This window comes from Tachypleus tridentatus, chromosome 10 (genome assembly GCF_004210375.1).
Source record: "Tachypleus tridentatus isolate NWPU-2018 chromosome 10, ASM421037v1, whole genome shotgun sequence".
Taxonomy (NCBI): Eukaryota; Metazoa; Arthropoda; class Merostomata; order Xiphosura; family Limulidae; genus Tachypleus; species Tachypleus tridentatus.
In genome coordinates this window covers 99,372,868-99,396,334 of record NC_134834.1, presented here as the reverse complement: position 1 = coordinate 99,396,334, position 23,467 = coordinate 99,372,868, and the positions used below count along the sequence as shown (strand labels likewise).

The window sequence follows — 23,467 nt, the reverse complement described above, 5'->3', positions numbered from 1 at the left end:
TGAATTAAAATTATAATTGACTAATTACGATTTCACGTACCAAATAAGGACTTGAAACGTAACTTTATGGTATCGGTATGCACAAGTCATGTAAAAAGATGCATCAAATCTAATCACACAGTATACAATTACCAATACTTAGTTCAATCAATGTAAAGCATTATATCAAGTCTAGATTACAAAGTTAATCCATAAAACAGTATCACCAACTTGGATAATTATAATTTAAAGTCACTTAAAGCAGTCTGATAGTGTTAAATAACAAGCATGGTTCCACTAAGGAATAAGTTTAACATATCTTCTGACATTCTTTGAATATATTACTGCAATAGTTGATGAAAGAAATACTGTGGATTTAGTTTACCTTTGTTTTAAAAAAAGATTTGACAAAGTGTCTCACAAAAAATAAATGTGTGAGTGTGTGTGAGAAATATTATTAAATTGGATAGAAAATTTGCTGGAGAGTAAAAAGGCCACAGTAATAATAAACTTAAATCATCTAGACAGTGTATTAAGCTTGTTATAGGACTCGTATGATTTGGGGCAGCATTTACAGAAACACTGAACAGAAGACAAGGGACATTATTGTTTCACTGTACAGCTCATTGGTAAGGCCTCATCTAGTGTACAGTTTTGGGTTTCCTTCCTCAAGAAGGACATTAAATTGTCAGAGGAAGTACAGAGAAAAGACACTCAAGTAATATATTGGATGTTGTGATAAGACACTCAAGTAATATATTGGATGTTGTGATAAGACACTCAGATAATATATTGGATGTTGCAATAAGACACTCAGGTAATATATTGGATGTTGTGATAAGACACTCAAGTAATATATTGGATGTTGTGATAAGACACTCAAGTAATATATTGGATGTTGTGATAAGACACTCAAGTAATATATTGGATGTTGTGAAAAGACACTCAGATAATATATTGGATGTTGTAATAAGACACTCAGGTAATATATTGGATGTTGTAATAAGACACTCAGGTAATATATTGGATGTTGTAATAAGACACTCAGGTAATATATTGGATGTTGTAATAAGACACTCAGGTAATATATTGGATGTTGTAATAAGACACTCAGGTAATATATTGGATGTTGTAATAAGACACTCAGGTAATATATTGGATGTTGTAATAAGACACTCAGGTAATATATTGGATGTTGTAATAAGACACTCAAGTAATATATTGGATGTTGTAATAAGACACTCAAGTAATATATTGGATGTTGTAATAAGACACTCAGGTAATATATTGGATGTTGTAATAAGACACTCAGGTAATATATTGGATGTTGTAATAAGACACTCAGGTAATATATTGGATGTTGTAATAAGACACTCAAGTAATATATTGGATGTCGTAATAAGACACTCAAGTAATATATTGGATGTCGTAATAAGACACTCAAGTAATATATTGGATGTCGTAATAAGACACTCAAGTAATATATTGGATGCTGTATTAGGAGAAACTAAAATCTCTGAACTTCTTTTCTTTCAGAGAGGGCAAGGGTCAGAGGTGATCTGATTGAAGTGTTTAAGGGTACTGATAATATAGATCAAACATTTCTGTGTTTAGAAGTGAAAACAATATGAAGATGGGGCATAAATTCAAATTTTAGTGATGTTGGAGTCATTCAAACTTTACACATATTACTTTTCACACAAAGTGGTTAGCTGTGGTAATGAGCTGCCTTCTAGGGTGGTGGAGGTAGAAAATTAAAAAATATATTAAATGAATACATGAGAAGTAAGGGGTGGTTACAATTGGGAATTGAGACATCCTCGATGGGTTAATAAATCCCTTTCAAATTTTATGAATCTATAAAAGATTTATGAGTATTGCAAGTTATTTAACATTTATGGTTATTACAGCTCAAAACGTTTGTACTAACATTTTCTATATGCACACCAGTAGAAATATTTATTGGCTTATCTTCTAAATACTAGTAATGGTTTTATAAATAAAGATCACTTACTTTGGTAAAAAGGTTTAATGATGCACTGTTGGTTAAGGGTAGGTGGTCACCTGAACAGTCCTAAAATAAGGCACTTTTTATTTTGATCTGATAACAGCTATTCATTACCACTAGTTCTGCCTATTCATACTAAAGTAGTAAAACTGAACTGTTAATTTCAACAACACAGTACTTTTCCCATTGTACCCTCATAATTTTAATAACGTTTAAAATATATAAATATAAAAAACATATGTATTTTATTCACATAGTAAATGTCCATAATAAACTTCTAAAAATATAGTAAGTACATTATAACCACATTATAAGCATTTTCTATCAAATATACAATAACACGTATGAGATAAGTGAAACTTCATTTCTGTTACAAGATTGTCATTTAAGTTTGCACGTCTATTAGTGATTTAATTACAATGATATTTTAATATATTAAACAAACACAAAGTTGTACATTGCCAATTCTTTAACAAAACTCTATAAATCATGTAAATAAATAACTTGGTAATTTGATGTTGTTTTCTTGACTGAAAATAAACACAATATAGTTTTAAATCTGATATTTATTATGTAACAAATTTTTCTAAACTTTACAACAAATGAGTGTACTAAAATATTCATAAAAGAATTTTGCTGAGTGACCCAAGGTATTCACAATACTACCAACTACCATGTCACAATCTTCCATTACTCCATCAACAGTTTGAAACTATTTTAAGTTTTTAATAACCTTCTCTAACTGTTTGACACGTTACACTTGGCAAGTATATTTTACTGCTTAAAATGTTTAGTGGACTTGACAATTCCCCTCTCCATAACCAAGTGTTTAAAAGTCAATTTTGACTTATTACATGCCTTTTAGTGCATTAAACAAATTGGGTTTCTATCTCACAAGATGAAAACTTTGCAACTCAGTCTTAATTATTAAAATGATAGTTAGAGAGCTCTTGCTGGTTATTTTGCAAGTTTAGTAATTTAACTTGGAAATATTACCAAAGTCAAATTCTGTTTTTCACAGGTTATGAAAGTTGTGCCTAGTTAGTCAACAGGTGAAATCAGTTATACCATAATGTTATGTAGCAGATCTGACAAGCCACACCAATTGTTTTTCACGAATTTTAGAAACATCAAAAATAGTTACTTAATAAGCTTATTCAACCCTTTCACAGTCTCAGTTTGTTGGAAAAGGTGACATGGAGGAATATCTACCACATGTTGAAGCATAAAAGGTGACATGGGGGAATATCTACCACATGTTGAAACATAAAAGGTGACATGGGGGAATATCTACCACATGTTGAAACATAAAAGAAATTTCAGCATCTTAATTTTCAAAAAGTTGATTTTGAGGCCAAGAGACAAAAATTATCAAACAATTCAGAATGAATAATTAAAAGTGCTTTAATATAAAATAGTCCTAATAGTTGCTGATAACTAAAAGGATAAAGATAATTAAACATAACTGATAAAGACAAAGGAAAGTGGGGAGCAGTGGTTGGACTTTGTATTTTTACCTTATTTAAATCAGTGGAAACGTTACTATTAAGCTATTGAAATTTGAAGACAAAAATAAACATTTGGGCATTTCTAGCAATAGAGAATGTTAGAATATTACAGAATGACTTGTATAAAGAGGTAAGTTCAAAGAATTTTTAATAAATTATTTTTGATTATAGTAAGTGCATTTAGATTTTCATAACTTGATTACATGGTTAATGAAAAACACTCAACAGTGCAAATGAAGTAAAGGATCTTCACTTCAGTTTGGTGGAAACATCTCTCAAGCCATCAAAGCAGTTTCTCTGTTAGTAGCAGTAAACTTAATTAGACAATTAGTATGTACTTATAAGACACAATGATTACAAGTAGAAAGGATACAAGATATGTTTATGATCTCCTTATCAAGGAAAGGATACTGACTTACTGAAAAGATTTAAGAAGGATTGTCAGAATGGTTCAAGGGTTGTCCTTAAGGGATAAGTTAAGATCTATTAACTTATTTTCTCTTGACAGAATAAAGGTATAAGGAGTTGATCTTACCAAAGTTTACAAACCTATCCTTGGTGTTTGATAGTATGAAGTCCTCTAACTTTTCTACACTGTATTATGAACATAAAAAAAAAAAAATTAGGCTAGCTTTCAGTTAAAATAGTTTATTGTTTTCAAAATCATGACTGACTTAATTACAGAGGGAGTTTCCATCAGCCGCTACTTGATGGGAGTTTAACAAGAGATTCAATGATTTCCTAGAAAACAGGAAAGTGGGGTCTTAAATATTTACTTGTCAGAAGTGTGGGTGTGCAAAGACAGCTTTGAAGGACCAAAGATTCTGTTATTGTCTGTATATTATGTCAAACACAAACTTATGTAAACCCTGTTTGATCATTCCATAAAATTCTGCTAAGCATAATTTAGCATTAAGGTTCTTAATAACCACAATAGAAAATTTCAAAACCATTAAGTGAGTATCTTGAGTCATGACAAAGATTATTTAAGATTTTTACAAAATGTTCAACTTTTTAGCAAAACATTTCACTAAGGTTACAGAAATTATTTAGCAGATCTTTGAAGTCTTAAAGTGTTTCAGAAGGACATAAAAGTCATATTATAGAGGAATTTTAATAAGACTAGATAGTCTTGTCACAAAAATGACATGTAGTAAGAGTTTGGTAACACTTACTTCTAAAGTTTCCCAAAGGTATATTATACAATACTATTAAATAATATATATCCTTTATAGATACTGTTACATCTATCACGGCAGTTTGACATACACATACTATGAGTATGTCTGTTACAGTTTTAGACAAATTAAAGACCTTACATTTCAGTAGTAACATTAAATCTATTCTCTATGCAATATATATTTTTTTAATATCTTCCAATGTAGAGGTTTAATGACATATGAGGTAAAAAGAGTATCTGAGTATAAATACTTTTATATACTATTCAACCTGTTATCATAAACAATTAGGAATGAATAGTTAAAAGATGCTTTAATATAAAATAGTCCTAATAGTTGCTGATAACAAAGAAAGAAAAGGATAAAGAAAATTAAACATAACTGGATTACTAGTAAAGATAGAAAAATCAGATCTGAAATAAAAAGAGTATCTCACTATATTTTTATATACTATTCAACCCATAGTGAGACATGAGGCTTGATATTTCAATCCAAGTTAACCACTGCCCATCGTGTTTTAAGGCTACTTGTAATAAAATTGAGGGGGATAACACTCATATTCCAATCTAAAGCTTAAAAGGTTTACACAATGTTCTGTTCATTAGAAGTATACAAACACATTCATTTAAGCAAAAAGCACTGACTTTTTATCTGTCTCAAATCTCTGTGAATAATTTCATACAACATCTTAAGTAGTACATGTTTCACACCAAAATATTGAAAACTATTAATGGTTAAGGTATGGAGGAGAATTATTAAAGCATTTGTCTTAAACTAGGCATTACCTGAAAACATTTGTTCTGCATTTTCCACTACTCCTTAACAAAACAATTACAAATATTGATTTCAATATGCAAGTTGCATGGTTGTAATGTGAAGATGTCATGAACCCGTTTAGGCATTGAGCTGGTGCTTGATAAAACAGTGAAAGCTCACGTATGTTATTTTCATTATAAAGACATATTACATATGAGCACTTAATGACTACAGTGTACAACTGACACACCTAAATGTAATGTACGTTAGAGCTAAAGCTTTTTTACACATTCTACTTTCATAAGATAAAAAACAAACAGTATCTACAAACTAATAGCAAGAAATAGAAATTACCCTACATTATATTGTTTCTACTTTGCCATTCTACATCTAAATAAACAAAGGAATAACTTATGGACACTGAACAACTTATAATCTTTATTATTAGTTGTACTTCACAACACATTTATTGAATGCTATTGTCTCACTATTTTCAAAGTTCCCAGTTTTTACTTCATAGTACATTCACATTTTCATCCCAATGTACATGATACTGTATTATTTTTTTCAACACACACTTACATTGTGTTCCTGTTCATGCATGCCTACTATTCCCAGACATTTATCTATAGCATCAAGGAAATCACCTCAAGGTGTTTACTGTTTTATTACATCTGTCTCACACCAATCAGGAGACATTAGCTCTAATGTTCTGCTTATTCTTCACCCATTGGCTATGGTGTAACAAGACAAGTAGAGAAATAGTAGTTTAATTATCTATGAAAAACGTACCTAAGGAAGGAAAGATAATCTCTTGAAATTGTATAAAATGTGAAACATTAACTAAAAGATGGAAACAAAATTTGATTTCAATGATCACAAACTGAAAGTATAAGTAATGAACATTTTGTGTTCACTACATTGACAGTAAGATATGTAAAATGTTCTATTTTTTCTTTAGATTTCTAGTTATTCCAACATATAAACATTTTTGACAAAGACCCTATATAAACAAAATTACATTTCTTGTTTCAGGCTTTTACAGACCTCTTTGCATAATTTCAGCCTAAAACAGAAATTTAAGCTATGCCAAAAAAAAACATATACAAATTATTTTGGTATTTTTTCGTTGGGTACAAGGGTTGCACTCTTAAATTAAGTTATTACAGACTAACTTCAAACCACTAATTAAAACATTCAACTACTTATTAGGACACAATATTTAACCCCAACAACATTCACTTATTCACAAACTTTACTGGGAATGAAACTTTTACACACAATAAAGTTTTCTAAAAAGAATAACACTGGAATTGCAAGGTTTCAAAAACAGAATTAATGTTATTACAAATTTAATATTAAGTGAAATATTTCCCTATTTATGTTTTTTCCCAAGGTTCACACCATATCTTGCTACCTGAACCTCACTGTAAAATGATATATTATGTCAAACACAAGTTTTAATACCAAATGATAAATCTCACAGACATTTAAAAAATATTTTTCAGCCATGCTAGTTAATGCAGTAAAAAATTAGTACAAAGTGAAAGTTCTGCAAAAATAGTATTACATAGCAGAATAATTCTACAGAAACAATGACATCAGTGCTGTTTCTTGGAGCTCCATATGACCAGGCATTTCAAGAACCATATGAACTGAAGGCACAGCAGATCTGCCTATCACAGGCTAAGAGTAAATCCATTTTAGCCAATCAGATTGTGACAAGCTTGCATGATTCCAACAGCAATGCCCAGTCTTCAGTATTTTTTATAAATAAAAATAACATTATTTGAAAAAAGCTATTTATAGTTTTGATTTTTGTATTAAAAACTGCATGGAAGTTAAAAAAAGAAGAGCAAAACAGAAGTAAACAAATAGCAATACTTTGTATTAAAATAATTTTACTGTAAGTTATTCAGTGGATCAAATCTCTAAAAAACAAACAAAAAAGATTCTTTTGGTATGGTTTGAAAGTTTAAAATTATACTTGAAAAATAACATTTTAAAATGTTTGCACATGAGGCCACAAAGTCTAGTTATGTTTGTTCAATTTAGTACACTTACATACTGAACACAGCATTGACTGAGGCTTTTGGCTGCTGTGTACAATACAGGTACTTAATTTCTTTCCACATACAATAGTTCTTTCTGTTTGTTTAACAGGTTACTTTAGCTGTTCATTCACGCACTTTCAGCAATAAGAAAACACTGCAATAACCAACACGGAAATTTTGAGTAACAAACAAACAAACAAAATAACCAAACCAAGTTAAATTTTTAGGTAAAAAAGTAAGTTCAGCAATCTAAAAAGTTTGCTGCCATCAGAAGTTCAAGGGCAATTTCTGGAGCGATGGGAAACTCGGGGATCTCCGTGGAACTGTTGGTATATCGAACTTTGTAAGTAAAGTACTGGCAGACCTTCTGAAGTACGTGTGATCTAGAAAGAGAAAATGTATCACCTGATCACCAAAACTACAAGTTTTCATTAACGTAAAGCATAAAGAGAAAATGTATCACCTGATCGCCAAAACTACAAGTTTTCATTAACGTAAAGCATAAAGAGAAAATGTATCACCTGATCGCCAAAACTATAAGTTTTCATTAACGTAAAGCATAAAGAGAAAATGTATCACCTGATCACCAAAACTATAAGTTTTCATTAACATAAAGCATAAAGAGAAAATGTATCACCTGATCGCCAAAACAATAAGTTTTCATTAACGTAAAGCATAAAGAGAAAATGTATCACCTGATCGCCAAAACTATAAGTTTTCATTAACGTAAAGCATAAAGAGAAAATGTATCACCTGATCGCCAAAACTATAAGTTTTCATTAACGTAAAGCATAAAAAGAAAATGTATCACCTGATTGCCAAAACTAAGTTTTCATTAACGTAAAGCATAAAGAGAAAATGTATCACCTGATCACCAAAACTACAAGTTTTCATTAACGTAAAGCATTACTTAACTAAATTGATGAGATAATAACAAATGTTACAAACAGTGTTGTTTCCATCATTTAACGTGGCTTCTCACAGTATAATGTAATTAAAGTACAAGTGGTTTTTAGGGACATTAAAACTACATTCTATGATACAAGTTACCTTGGTTTTTTAAATTTTGCATAAAATTACTTAAGAGCTATCTGCAATAGTTATCCCTAAATTAGAAGTGACAGACTAGAGGTAAAGTAGCTAACCAATACTACCTACTGTGGGACTGACTGTCACATTATGATGTCCCCATGGCAGAAAGGGTAAGCATGTTTAGTATTGGGATTTGAACTGCAAGTTCCTCTCATTTCACTGTTTTTATGAGCATTAAATAGTTTCCTTCTTAATTTATAGACAGTGATGAGTAATTTATATAAAACTATCTCAGTCAAACATCAATGACACTTGATTCTGCTAAGCATGCACACTGAAACCTCACTACCACTCGTAGAAACATTTCACACTCTTGTTAGTAAATTTCATCTTATGATGGAAGGGATAAAGATGTTTTGAGACGTTTTTCACCCACATCTTATACTGATGAAACTACAAGAAACAGTTTTATTAAAAAACTAAAATGAAAATCAGTTTGTTATCAGATATTAACACAAAGTTACACCCAGATTATCTGCACAAACTATCCTTAGTTTTGGACTGATAGACTAGAAGGAAGACAGCTAGTCAAAATCATTTACTATCAGCTATTGGGCTACTCTGAGTAGTTCAGTTTGAAAATTTGACTATCCTTCTTTCAACACAATCACAGCCAAGTATGGAGCACAGAGTGATGTAAACCTTGGACTTCTGGATTAAAAGTCTGTTATACTAATCATTAATTCATACCCAATCCATAAATCCATTTGTAATGTATAACATGCTGATTTTAATCTTTTTATTAAGGCTTACTTTCTGTGTTACAAGATAAAATAGTTTTAGAGCAAAACACAGGTTACACTATAATTTTAAAATCATTAGTGATATAAATATATTAGTTTACTAAATGCCTAAGTACATAACAAAAATTAATGAAGATAATACAGGAGGATAGTACAATTAGATACCACTGTAGTTTACAATGATTTACAAAAGCTGGAAAAGTGGCCTAATGTTTAGTGATAAAACTCCAAGGTGAATTTATATACTTTTAAACAGATAAACATAATAATTCTCAGTAAATAACATGTACTAGTACCTTAAAAACTGAAGGTAAAATATATTGGAGATGTTGTTCACTTAAGTGTTAGTCTAAGGTAATTACACTCTTCTAGAAGTGTATCTGTTCATTTTACCACAGTTATATTCTCACACCATTTAGAGAGACAATACTTACTATTTCTGTTCTCTACGACTATATTTATGTATTGTAATGTTTAAAACATGCAGTGTGATTTCAACATTCACTAAACAGTGATTTACACACGTTTCAATGCCACCTTATAATCCCATGCTGTAGAAAGTGAAGTATAATTCCACACCGCTTGGCATTTTATACAGGTCCTTATTACTGTTCAGTTAACAAAGGATTAGACAAAAATAAGTGTTATTCCTCAGGTAACTTTATGATGCATATGGTAATCTGACATGATGTTTAGTACATTAATCCTATTATTTGGGAAATTCTATTCCAATCAACATCAGTCCTGTGTCCATGTGTTCCAGTTAATATTCAGTTTAATAAACTTCACCTGATCACATTTGATCTTTATTTCCGATGATCAATTTTACATGACTACACATGGCTTGTTAAACCTAAGAATCAAATTGTTGTGTGCCTGTCACAAAATGAATTACATATTTGTGATTATTAGTTTCTAACTCATTAGTAAAACTATTTTCATATTGCTAGTTCTTGCAGTATATTACATTTAAAAAATTGTAAACAAATACTTTTTATGAAAAAAATCATATGCTTTGTATTCTTATAAAATCATGATCAGTTTTTAATAAAAGTTACCAAGTTTAATTTATGCACAGAAATTAAGCTTTGCCTGTTGAGAGTGATATGAAAACTTACACAAAGAAGTAATAATGTATGATTAAATCAACCACTGTGAGAATATACAAAAAAAACTATCATGATATAAGTAAAATAAATTGTAATCAATAAGGAATATTAACCATTTTCCAGTGACCAAAATGTTGGTGGCAAGATTTCTGTTCTGATATACATCTGGCTAAGTTACCAAATATTATATTCCTGTGGAAGGTCAAAATATTATTATTATTATTAAAATAATAAATGTGTATGTTCAGATGTAGCATGAGACTTAAGCTACTTAGACTAAACATTTGTATTTTTGTGTTATAATATGTAATCATTCTAGCACGGAAAAAGCAAGATTTATATTTATTTCTTAGTTTTTTTATAATGGTTATGAGGTTGGTTAAGTGATAGACTCCACATATATACAGTATAGAAAAGAGCATAAAACAAAGTTTTACTCAAAACATACGTCTGAAATGTAGTTAGTTTTTAGAGATAATGCAAATAATATTAGAGATTTTGGAGACGAACAACAGATTTTTTAAAAAATCATAACATGAAATTGCTTTACATTCAGACTAGTAATAGACTATTTTTATAAACAAATCTTCAGTAAAAATCTTATTTTTCTTTACACAAAATACTTGTAATCTTTACTAAAAGTCTACCATATTTTATGAAGATACACATGCAGTATCAACAGTTACAGTGAAAATTTGTAAATGAACATATATTATACTAAGCTTGTTGCAAGAGGGTTAATATTATAAGTATTTCACATACAAAAAATCAGATATTTTGGTGAAATGTTTTTAATAAACTAAAATATTTATACATGAATATACATTGAGGATGGGTTTTGAACAGTCTGTGCATAAAGTAATTTTCACATTTGAATTAAAAATACTTCTGTCAAGTTTCCTTTGTGTAATTCTTAAAACCTCCTAAATGCATTTCAAACGTTTTGTTTTTCCAGAAAAACTTTATAATTTATCTGTATTTTCTCTATCCTATCTCAAACCTGAATTGATCAATTTGACCAACCTTGTAACCACTAGAAAAAAAGTGAGATAAATCTAAATTACTTCTTTTCTTTCTAGAATGACTTCAAATTGTAATAGTATAAATACATTTGTTTTATTGCTCTTTGAACCATGTTTAACTACTATACACACCACCATGCATTGTAAATCACTCTGGGAATGTTATGCTAACAAATTATATTACTCACGAGCTACCATGAGCTGCTTTTGTGTGTGTGTGTGCGTGCGCGTGCTGCGTGTGTACACGCTTGCCTCACTAAACATTTTTATTACATTATTATTTATTACACCTAATCTAATCTTAACTAATGTAAAAGGATACCTATTTTTAAATTTCAGTTATACTTATGATTATACATAAATAGCATATAAGAAATATTTAACCATTCTTTTTTCTTACTATCAACTGTCAAAGAGTTAACCCAATTTTTTACACTGTTGATAGTAATGCACTTAATAGTTTTTATTTAATTAATTCTTTTGCATGAGTTAAGTATTTATACTGTAACTTTTGATGCATTGTGTACCTTCACAAAATCTGGTAGACTTTTAGTAAAGATTACAAGCCTTTTGTATTCAAAAATCAGATTTTTTACAAAAGATCTGTGTGAAAATATTAAGTCTGTTTCGTTACTAGTCCCAGTGTGATTTCCTGGTTACGTTTAAAAGCTATTCTTCATCCCAAAAATTTCAAATTTTGTTTCTGTAATCTCTAAAACCTCCTAAATATATTTCAGACATTTGTTTCCAGTGAAATTTCATATTTTGTCTGTTATTTTCTTTACCCTAACTATCAATTTGATTGACCTCATAACCTAAAAATTAAGAATAAATACAAATTATGCTTATTTTTATTTTACAAGGACTACAAATAACACAAACGCATAAACATTTAGTTTAAATAGATTAAATATGAATGTTAAACATTTATATATACTTCTTATATTGACCTTTCAGCTGTGCTTTCAGAAGTTGCAATGACACAGTGCACGTGCACTCATGTTACCCTATCCATTAAATGTAAAATTGACCTTTAGTCTTTACAAATGGACCTGCCTGGGCCGTGCTTTATGGACTAGTATTTTGTAAAATAGTCACATTTCAATTATTATATGTTAGATATATAGAGAGATTATTATTATTATTATTTACAAACAAGTTCGTAAAAACTTTTTTATTAAAACACAACAGTAACTTGATATGTACAACAGACAATTAAGTCCTATAGTTATGACAACCTTTTCAAATTCCACACATGGAGGATATAAAAGAAAAAATCTCTTTTAAGCCTTTTATAAATACATTTATAATAACAAAAAACACAGATAACTGTACTGATGCTACAGAATTGTACTATGATTTACCAAGTTTAATAATTAAACAGAATTTTGTCTGAAAACAAAAACAGTACTTTCAAGCAGACTAAAGACACAACCTACCTGCTTGAAATCTTTGTTCAAAAGGATAAAACAACTTCCAAGCAATTTAAAATGTCTGAGAAAGCAAATAGAGGGCATTCTGAGCTTTCAATTGGTTATCCACATGTTATATACTACAGTAGGTGTACTCAAAGGACTGTGTTTAATTCATTCCCTAAGTCATATCAACAAAGATACAAGGCTTTTATTTTATATTCTATCTTGTCAATATTAGTATTTTAACATCACAAATACCAGATTTCAACCAGTGCTGTATTCAACACACCATGTGACACACAAAAATGGATATTTAGATATGTTCTTTTAATTTTTACTTTTGAATTAGGAAATTAACTAATATATAATGCTAAAATCTGAATTATATTCTACAATTTGATACCAAACATACTGACATCAATTCATAAAATAGTACTTCAATAAAATTTAGAAAGCAAGTAAACAAATGAGATGACATGACCTTTGACCCATTGTGACAGGATTAAATAATGCACCAAATAATACAGAGTAATAACACAGAAGTAGACAAATTACCTTACCTCAAAATTTTACTGGCTTTCTTACTCTGCAACAAGAGTTGTTACAAATTCATCCAAGCTAGTTGTTAACTTTTATTTAGGTTTATTAGGTTTATTCCATACCACTGATTTAACTGTTCAAGCAAAAAAAAAAATATATCAAATTTTAGTATCCAAAGTATAAACTTTATTATGTAATGTGAACTAATATCTTTGAAAAAATTGAAATACAAAAACCTAAATGACAAAAAAAAAAACAAGTGCTAGAAATGTGCAAATACATGGTCAGCCTCAATTACAATAAAATACAAGTGAAAATAAAACCACTTCTAAACATGTAGGTTATCATAAAAATAATTTAAGTATTATTTGGTGCTTACCATAGAAATATTGATATCAATATAAAAATGTTAATTATGAGCACAGATGTGTAAAGTTCATGTTGGTACTTACGGAATTTCTCTAAAATTAACTTCATTTGTTTCATTTTCTGCAAACTGTCCTGTTAAAGATAAACAAAAGTTTACTTTAGATATAACAAATGTCACACAATACAAGTGAGCTCTAAACAGTTTTTGCATCAAATAAGGACTGAGAGTTAAGAGTTGGAAATAATCTAATACATGCATCATTACAAGCTATACCATATACCCATTATAATAACAGCCGAAATGCTACAAATACATATTTTTGAAATGTATCAAAGTTTGCATTGAAACTTAAAATGCTAGTGTAGAACTAACTTACAGTTACAATGTTAGATCAGATCAAAAAGATTGTACTAAAATACATCTTATGGTTTATTTCTTAAAAGTATCTATGTTGTGCCTGCAGATGTATTGCTGAGACACTAGAGGAGCTAAACCTTACAGTAAATACATTTTTTGTAAAGACATCAAGATCTCAATAATTCTTACTAAATATGCTGTTGAAATCTCATTACAGCTGATATACAATGCCGAACAGTAGCCTTGTTAGACAGAGAATAACATCCATAATTAATATTAATTTAAAGTGATAATAGATGTAGTGCTGATCCAAGAAGGACTGATGATGGTTAGTTACCACATGCTGTGGATGAAGATGTCCTATGATTTATCTAAAAAGACATCAGACAGGTGGATTCTAGTGGAAATGGTAAATAATATAGCCAATAATGAAAAATATTGTACTACAAGTATGAGAGACAACCCCTCCATGAATGAAAGTTTAAGAGGATTTATCCCCTATATTGTGTAACATACATCTATGATTGATTAATAACTTAAACTATACTGTACTGTCTTAGGTAAGTAAAGGTGACTTAGAGCTTGGTATTGACAACCAGTAATGATATAACCCAACTGCTTTTGTGAACATTTAAAATATTCCAAATACAGAAAATTATAATTAGGCTACATCAAAATCCTTTAATTTTACAAACACATGTAAGAATTTTAATTTCTTTATATCCCACCAGGTGTTTTTAAAACAGAACTTACTGTATTGACTACATAATTTATTTTCTAGTTTAAGAGTATTACATCTTACAAAAACCAGTCAAAAAAAAAAAGCTTCTACATAAAACAAAACCTATGTATAAATATATTTACAAATTTTTGTTTTCAACCATATAACAAATTTTGGAGTACAGCCACAGAATATCTGTGGCTAAAACAATATAAACAAATCAATGATGTGTTTTATCAAGCTTTTCAAAGTTTTTACTTACAATACTATTTCTTATGGTTCTCACCATTAAAATCTGAGGGATATTGTTATTGAAATAAAAAAAAAATGTGGTTTAACTTGATCTGTTAAAGAGAACTGTTCAAAAAACAAATAAGTGTAAAAATATATATTTAGGATTTACAAACAATGAGCAGTCTAACTTCATCTTTTAGAGAGGACTGTTCTACAAACAAACAACTAGTCACTCATTCAGGATTTACAAACAACCAGTGATCTAACTTGCTCTGTTAGAGAGGATGTTCTACAAACACACGACAAGTGTAAATTCACACACTTAGGATTCAGAAGCAGATTGGTTTAACTTGTTTTGTAAGAGAAGAAACTGAACAGGATTATTCAAACATATGACAGCAAGTACAAAGTCACAAATATGAAGTCACATTTTGAGGATTTAGAAACTAAGGTTGGTCTAACTTATTCTGTTAGAGAAGAATCTCAAAAGAATTATTATACATATAAATAATAACAAGTGTAAAATCACTCATTTGGGATTTAGGAACAAAGGACTACAAACAAAGTGTGTGTAAAATCACACACAGAATTTAGAAACAGCTCTTGGTCTAACTTGTTCTGTGAGAGAACAATCTGAGTAACAGGTTCCAGTCTATTTTTTTGCAGGTGGGTAACTACAGTACATGAAAAGAAAAAAAAGAAAAGAGAGATCAGGAAATGAAAACTTGGAGGTGATAGTTACAGGTGGTTAATTTAATAAAATACATGGATAGAATAGTCTTTGGAGTGATTAGTGATACAGTGCTGGTAGTGATATAGTCTTTAGTGTACACAGGGATTAATGAGATAGCAAAGTGCAAGTCAGAGCAGTCAACTGATAGGTACAGGAAGTTTGTAAAGGAATTTAAAGGGCCGTATGTTAATTATATAAAAAATATTACAAATATTTAACTGTGTAGATAAAATAAGTATCTTATTATGGCTGAATACTAGGCTAAGGATAATATGTAAAGAAAAATTGACTGGTTTGATTTGGTGGTTCAGTTCAATGGAAAAAGGGATCTTTATAGTTTATATTTAAGTAAAGCAGGATCTTAACTCAGCTGTAAGGGAAGATTTAAACTGGAACTAGACAGTGGTGAAAGTAAAGACAAACCAAATCCAGCAAAAAAGTGTGTAGTGTAGCAACATGTACACAATTAGTTTTTTTAGTCAGCTAAACTACTGCTATTGTAGAATTATAAGAAACAAACATGATTTTAGAGCACTGGTAGGAACATAAGAACTAAAACATTTGGTTAAATATAGACAATTTAAATGACAGAAATGCTATTGTTACAAGTTATTCAACATGAGACATGGTTCTAAAAGGAGTGGCTTTATTTATAAAATGTGTTACATCCTGTTGAAGTTGAAGATATTAAAGACAGCAAGGAGGTCAAATGAAATTGATTTGGGTTTCTTATGGTGGATTTAGAAAAAGAAAGTTGTAAGGTGGATTGATTTAGTGTTTTATGGCACAAAGCAGCTAGGCTATCTGCACCAAACATCCGGTAAAAAGGTAAAAATAAAGTAAATGTAGTAAAATTCATAAAAGGAAATTAAGGTAAAACAAAACAGAGTTTAAAAAAACACAACAATAAACAGCATCAAACCAATGTTGACATCCAGTCTACAATATTAGGAGAAAAACTACAGTAATATAAGTTGTAAAGGACTCTCTGTAGCATAATGGTAATTATCATAACCCACCAGGAAGTCTAACATAAGTACAAGAACCACTGTCAGTCACCTAAAGTTAGCCTTTCCAGTTCTGGTTCCAAGTTATGTGACATTATGGCCATTTTCAAAAACTAAAGAAATAAAAGTTTTAAAAGATGTGTAGCAAGATTTTAATGATACCTTGCTAGGATGACTAACAGGTAGTTCAAACAGCAGTGTTAGTCACCTGAAGTTGGCCTTTCTAGTCCTGGTGTTGAGTTATTTAATATTATGGCCATTTTCTAATTTCAAATCAAACTAGAGAGACTGATTCTTAAAAGGGAACCACATTAAAAAAGGTATAAAGTATAAATTAAAAAACTTAAATGGCATTAAAAAGATTAATGGCCTTTAAAAAACTAAAAACATTTCCAAGGTGGACAGTGTCACCATCACCAATAACACTGTCTAACGTTATGGACAAACCTTGTTTAAAATAATGCCATCGTTCAGAGTCGTAATGATGACAAGAAAGTAAAATGTGGCTTACAGTGATTTGAGTGTCACACAGACTACACACTGGTGCATCAGTTCCAGACAAAAGAAATCGATGAGTTAAAAACTGTGACCAATGGGTAGTCTAGTTAGAACAACTTCCTCCTTCCGATCCTTATAGAAGCAAGACGGCCAAAGTCCAATATAGGGTTTTATTTGGAAAAGCTTGTTTTCACGTTGCTCACTCCAAGATGGCTGCCAGCTAGCATGGAGTCGAGCCTTGAATACAGGACCATAGTCCATGTATGGAACAGCCATAGCAGTGATAGTGCCAGAGCAGATAGATTTAGCTGCCGTGTCTGCAAGCTCATTTCCGTGAATACCAACATGGCCTGGTATCCAGAAAACTGGATAGAAGTAGATGTTAGAGAAATGGGCCAGTCGGTTTTGAATATCGGTGAGAACAGAGTGTGAACCATGTGAAGCAATTCCAGGGCCAGTGGAGAACTAAGCAAGTCAATATAAATTGTGTAGTTTGAGTGCTGCTTAGCTTCTATGTGATCCAGGGCAAGAGAAATGACATACAGTTCAGCAGTGAATATAGAAACTATAGAGGGGATTTTGAAGGAAGTAAAATATGGGATAATTAAGCCATTTACTGTTATTTTTCACAAAGTCTTTGAATAGCAAGCATGTTCCAGAAGACTGAAAAATGGTTAGTCCTTTCTACAAATAAATGATTAAAGATTGTCCAGATAAATATAGGTCTATTGGTATTATATTACTATGAGAAAGAATTTGGAAAATCTCACAAAAGATAATTTACAAAGTAATTTTAAAAAGTTTATAATTTTGTGGGTAGTCAGTGTAGTTTCACTAAGGGAAAGTCTTGTCTTACTAATCTTATAACATTCTTTGAAGAGGCTACTGTTTATGTAGATGAGGTTAAAGAGTGGATTTCTGTATCTGGGATTTCAGAAAGCATTTGTCACAATATCACATAAATGGCTTATCAAGAAAAAGATACCTGTAACTGTGGAGATAAGATGGCTCATTAGATTTTGTACAAAGATATCAGAAGGATATCTGCAATAACCATCTCTGATTTTCATATGATAGACTAGAGGGAAAACAACTTGTCAACACAATCCACTATTTTTGTTTACTAAGAACAGTGAGATTGATTGTTACATAACACTGCCCAATTTGATAGGGAATCTTTTTCAGTGATGGAATTTAATCCTACAGGTTGCAAATTGCATACCAAATATCCTAGACACCAGGTCCGAGGATTACTGGATAAAAATATGGCTGGATGGACTAAAGCAGAGGACTGTTACAAAAAACTTTAATCAAACTGCATTAATGTTAAAATGGAGTATCTCAGGTTTAAGTATTAGGATTTTTACTCTGCTTTACACTGGTGATGTACACAAAGGAATGGTTAAGGAATTACTTTGAAATGCTGATGATATTAAGGTTTTAGGTTCTGCTGATTTATAAAGGATTTAATCAGGTGAATAAGTGGCAAATAGCTTTTGATTATAATAAATGCATGTTAACACTCCTACGAAAAGACGTTTCTAGTCCTGATTTCTCCAAGCCCGTTCCCCTGGCTGTGGTTTCGCTAGATAGTAGATAGGGACAGTGGGAATCGTTAATCCATTCATTAATGGATTTAAATGGCAATTTCATTTAAATACAAAATTATTAGCCTAATATTAATAACCTTTCAAGTTGCTCTGGGGCCTATTAGGCCCCACTTTTCATAGGAGTGTTAACTGATGTAGGTTGTCATACTTTGCATTATAACTAATTCCAATGAAAATTACCTTAAGAGTATTATGCAGTTTGCCAGTGGACTGAGCAAACAGGATTTTAGGTTGCATGTACAGAAATAATAAAGTCTAAAAAGGTCACATTTGGAGTATTACATTCACTCTTGGACTCCCTACTGTTAGAAATTTGAAATGTTGGAAAGAGTTTAAACAGAGGCTACTAATATGATACTTGGGATGGAAAGACTCATGTGAGAACAGGTTAGCTCTTTGAAATTGTTTGAAAAAGAAGAGTCAGAGTGATATGATTGAAGTGTTTTTAAGGTTGTTAAGAGAATTAACAGTGCTGACACATCTTTTAAATATCTAATGGTAAGAATATGAGACAGAAATATAAATTTTCACAGAGAAGGAGTCATCTTCAGCTAAGCCAGTTTAACTTTTTTGACAGAATGATCAGCTTATGGAATGAGTTGCCTTCAGATATGGTAGATGCAGTAAATTTAAAGGAAAGCTTGATAAGCATTTGAAAATAACTTTTTTTATTATTTAATTTAATTTAGTAGATGGGGTGGCCTAGATGGACCAACTGGTCTTTTTTTTTGTTCTTAATGTTATAAGTCTGACTGAAGGACAGGATATTAGCACAATTGTAGATGTATCACTGTTGCTAGTAGTATAGGTAATATAATTTCAGAGTATTTATAAGTACACTAGTCAAAAGTTGAAAGACATCATTATCCCTCTGGACAAATTAACTGTTAGGCCTCACTTGGAACAATGTAAGTAGTTTTAATCTCTTCATCTAATAAAGGATTTTGATTTACTGGAAAGGGTTTAGAGGAGAGCTAACAGGGTGATTCAGGAGATGGAAGGATTATCTTATAAGAGAATTAAGATCTCTTATCTTGAGATAAGAAGATTAAAAGGTGATTTTATTCAACTGTACATGATAATTGAGGAGGTCAATAGGTTAAAAGCCTCTAATTTTATTGTGCTAACTTCAAGATAACAGGATGACATGACAAGTTTAACATTTAAAAAATGTTTTAAATTAAGAGATGTGCTGGGATCCAATTAAGCCAGTTCTGTTTTTAGCAATGTGGTAACTGACTTAAGTTAGCTCTTTAAAGGAAGGGGGCAGATGGTTTACAGAAAAAAAGGTGTTTATATCATCAGTTTTGTCACGTAAGGTCCAAATGGTTCCTTATTGCCCTTATTTTTGTTATTCCTTGTTTTTAGAATAATACTAACTTTAATGAATGATATATAAAAATACAGAGGAGACCATTACCTGGACCACTCAACATAGCTTTTATGGTTCCTGAGGTTAACGCATGCTCCCGTTTGATAATAAATTCATGTCCATCAGAAGAAATTAACTTGACATACATGGCATCAGGCCCCTCACAGCCTCCATGGACTCTATCATCATCTTGTCTGTCATCTGACATGTCGTGGAAGGCCAATTCTAAAAATCCTCCGAGTGTGATTTGGTTAACTGAAAACATGGGTTTTTTAAGTAATAGGAGAAAATAGAAATTTCATGACATTTGTAAGTAAAATTATTCTGTATTTAACTGCAATCTTGTTTAGTTGAAAAGAATTTCAACTACTCATATTAAGTTACTATTTTAATAAACATTTTCCAAATCTAACCATGCTAGGTAATTCCTCGGGAACATACCATATAATTCTCCAGTTTTTGGTGTTGGTGAAATATTATTTTACAACCATTACTTAAAGTTTATGTTTATTTCTTTCAAAATATATTTAAGTTTAAGCAGTTATTTCACTGCATTTAAAGTTGATGTCAATTTTAATATCTATTACTTCATTGCAAAGTAAAAGTATTATTAATAAAAAACAATATGACCATAATGACTGATCCTTGACTTTAATTAGAAACCTCATTACTATTTATTATTAGAAGCTCATCTTTTCAGCAAGTCAACAACAGCACACAGTTTTGTAAGCATGCTGTAGTGTGAATGACAAGAATGAAAACAAGTGATTAAAAATTGTTGTTTGCTGCAGGTAGCACAATACAAAAAGTATTTCTGTATGCCTTTAATCTGAAATCTACAATGGATTAATTAAACAAAATGTACACAAAACATCTACAATCTCGTGTGATTTTTAACACTATTATGGCCAAAAAGTGATTTTTTTTGTCAAGAATGTTTTAATGGTTCACTTTACAAATACTTGAAACAAAAAATAAAAGTTTATGAAGATTTTATGCATGTAGACTTCATGATATATTTAAAATGATCAAAAACAAGTGATCTTATGGTTAATTGATTTATAAATTTAATATCTAACGTTTAAGTTTGTGTCTTTGTATTATATCCAACACTTGTTAACAAGCATAAAATATGCATAACTTACAATTCACACAAATTACAGAGATCTGGTTTGCAGAGTAACTATAATTTATAAATATCATATTTATATCATTCTCATTATCAAGTTAGTGGTACTTCTGCCTTACTTTACCAACACTTTAACTAACAAGCTGACAACAGAATTTCATGGAACAATGGTAAACCTATATTTGGCAATAATTAGATTTTACCTATTAAAGTTAAACAAAACCAAATTACGACTCAAAATTAATGATAGTCATTATTACAAATTTAAAAATTATTAAATTGTATACATTTATTAATATGTATATTTACTTTGAGACAAAGTATTCAAAACAGAATAACATCCTAGCGTAACAAATAACTTACTATAAAGAATAATTTACTTTGATTACATACGTAAACAATGGAAAAACATGTTAGGCCTAATAAATAGTGTAAATACCTTACTTAGTCTGCAGTCATAACAACACTACATAAAACCTACGTTATTCCTACGAACTCAGTACGAGTACGACATAGGTATTACCTTGATGTGTGTGAATATTTTGTTTATCTGTTAATAATATTCCTTGCAACAAAACTATTTTGTATGTCAAAAACGAAACAGCATAGTTTTTAATTTCGAAACAATAAACTTTTGTGCAAAAATTAAATTAACGATAAATATACCTTCTCTTCTCCACCTTTTCCAAACTATACTCCACACATTAAAAACCTACGTGCGCCCTCTAAATAGATTATCGGTCAACTCAAGACGCCAATCACACTTACTATTCATTGCCACGTGACGCAAAAGATACAAAGTATTTACTGAAGTTATAGGGTTTGGATTCCACATGTATAAGCGAATTAATCAAATACCTTGTCTTTTAAGCACGTGATGTGTCAAGAAAATATGAATTACAAAATGATGTGTGTTCATGAAGTATTTGTTTTTAATTGCTCTTGACTCGGAATGTCTCTTTCTTGTACACCTGATTTTTTTATAACATTGAAAAAAAGACAAACTTTTCAGAATTTTACGTGAAATCTGATTTCGTGAGTGAGTTAGAGCACAAATTAAACATCATAACGAATAAATCCCTCCAGTATGCACTACAAATTTTGAAAGATATAACTTTGGAAATGTGACATCTTATTTCGTACGTTGGACTTGACACCAGAGGAGTTGCTAAGCATATGGGGACCCATGTTCCTATCATATTTAACAGTGTCTGCAATTCGCATCACCATCCACCGCCAACTCTTTTACCAACGAATAGTGGGATTGACCGTCACATAATAACGCCCCCACGGCTGAAAGGGCGAGCATGTTTGGCGCGACGAGGATGCGAACCCGTGATCCTCAGATTACGAGTCGCACGCCTTAACACGCTTGGCCATGCCGAGCCCTACGAGACGAAACATCAACCCGAACGGCATGATTCGAGGCCGGGCAAGAATCAATAAATCAAGTTGCCTTGGCTGGACCTATAGATCCAATGTCTCGGATTTAGGTGTGAAGGAATTAGGAGTACTCCGAGAAAACCCACTTTCACGGCAAGGGCGCCGAATAATCTACCCAGACTGTGCCCGGAAGTAGCTGAAAAGGAAACTGAGGTTAATAATACGTACAGGAATAAAACACATATGGCTTAAGGCTGAAATATAAAAGTGGCTGGAAAACGACTTTCTCTGATCTTGTAAAGCAGCGAGAAAATTAAAGTCGAACTTGCTTTCACATCTGATGCTTAGAGGTGATGAGAAAGATCGTGAGGGTGGAGGTGAAACCTCTGGATGTTCTTCTTTGGTGTATTGTTCTTCAGCGGTCTGGGATGATTTGTGTCTTCTTGCAACTTTAGTTTGTGATCTGTTTAAACTGGCTCGTCGGTAGTCATAACCTGGATGGCTTGAGTATGGTATGTGGTTGTAACACATGAAGCTAAACTTGGGGTCTAACAGGATCTGTTACATTTCTTCTTCAAATTAAGTCGTTGTTGGAGATTCATGTCGTCGTCATCCTGAGTGTCATTGTACTTCGTCTTGGTGGTGAATA

General features: G+C 31.0%; 1 protein-coding gene across 6 annotated transcripts; it reads right to left on the bottom strand.

Moving 5' to 3' along the window:
• Window positions 1-2,538: 2,538 nt before the first annotated feature.
• LOC143229940 (elongin-C-like) lies at window positions 2,539-22,226 on the bottom strand. 6 transcript variants are annotated; one of them, XM_076462818.1, is made up of 5 exons: window positions 22,102-22,226; window positions 20,355-20,561; window positions 13,857-13,905; window positions 10,541-10,619; window positions 2,539-7,866 (listed from the first exon to the last, which is right to left on the bottom strand). In XM_076462818.1, the coding sequence occupies exons 2-5, from the start codon at window positions 20,512-20,514 to the stop codon at window positions 7,759-7,761; spliced, it is 396 nt and encodes a 131-aa protein (XP_076318933.1). In that variant the 5' UTR covers window positions 20,515-20,561; window positions 22,102-22,226; the 3' UTR covers window positions 2,539-7,758. The 6 variants fall into 6 exon arrangements, with proteins under 6 accessions (XP_076318933.1, XP_076318931.1, XP_076318934.1 ...); XM_076462816.1 differs by having other exon boundaries at window positions 21,959-22,134; XM_076462819.1 differs by lacking the exon at window positions 22,102-22,226 and adding an exon at window positions 21,875-21,898.
• Window positions 22,227-23,467: the final 1,241 nt, after the last annotated feature.

Bases quoted from the DNA above. Each gene is read 5' to 3' on its own strand.
- LOC143229940 (XM_076462818.1), bottom strand. From the start codon at position 20,514: ATGTCAGATGACAGACAAGATGATGATAGAGTCCATGGAGGCTGTGAG. The intron at 13,906-20,354 runs GTAATGGTCTCC...TATCTTTAACAG, and splicing joins AGCTATGTTGAGTGGTCCAG to GACAGTTTGCAGAAAATGAA. The intron at 7,867-10,540 runs GTTAATATTCCT...TTCTCTTTCTAG, and splicing joins ATTTTGGTCACTGGAAAATG to ATCACACGTACTTCAGAAGG.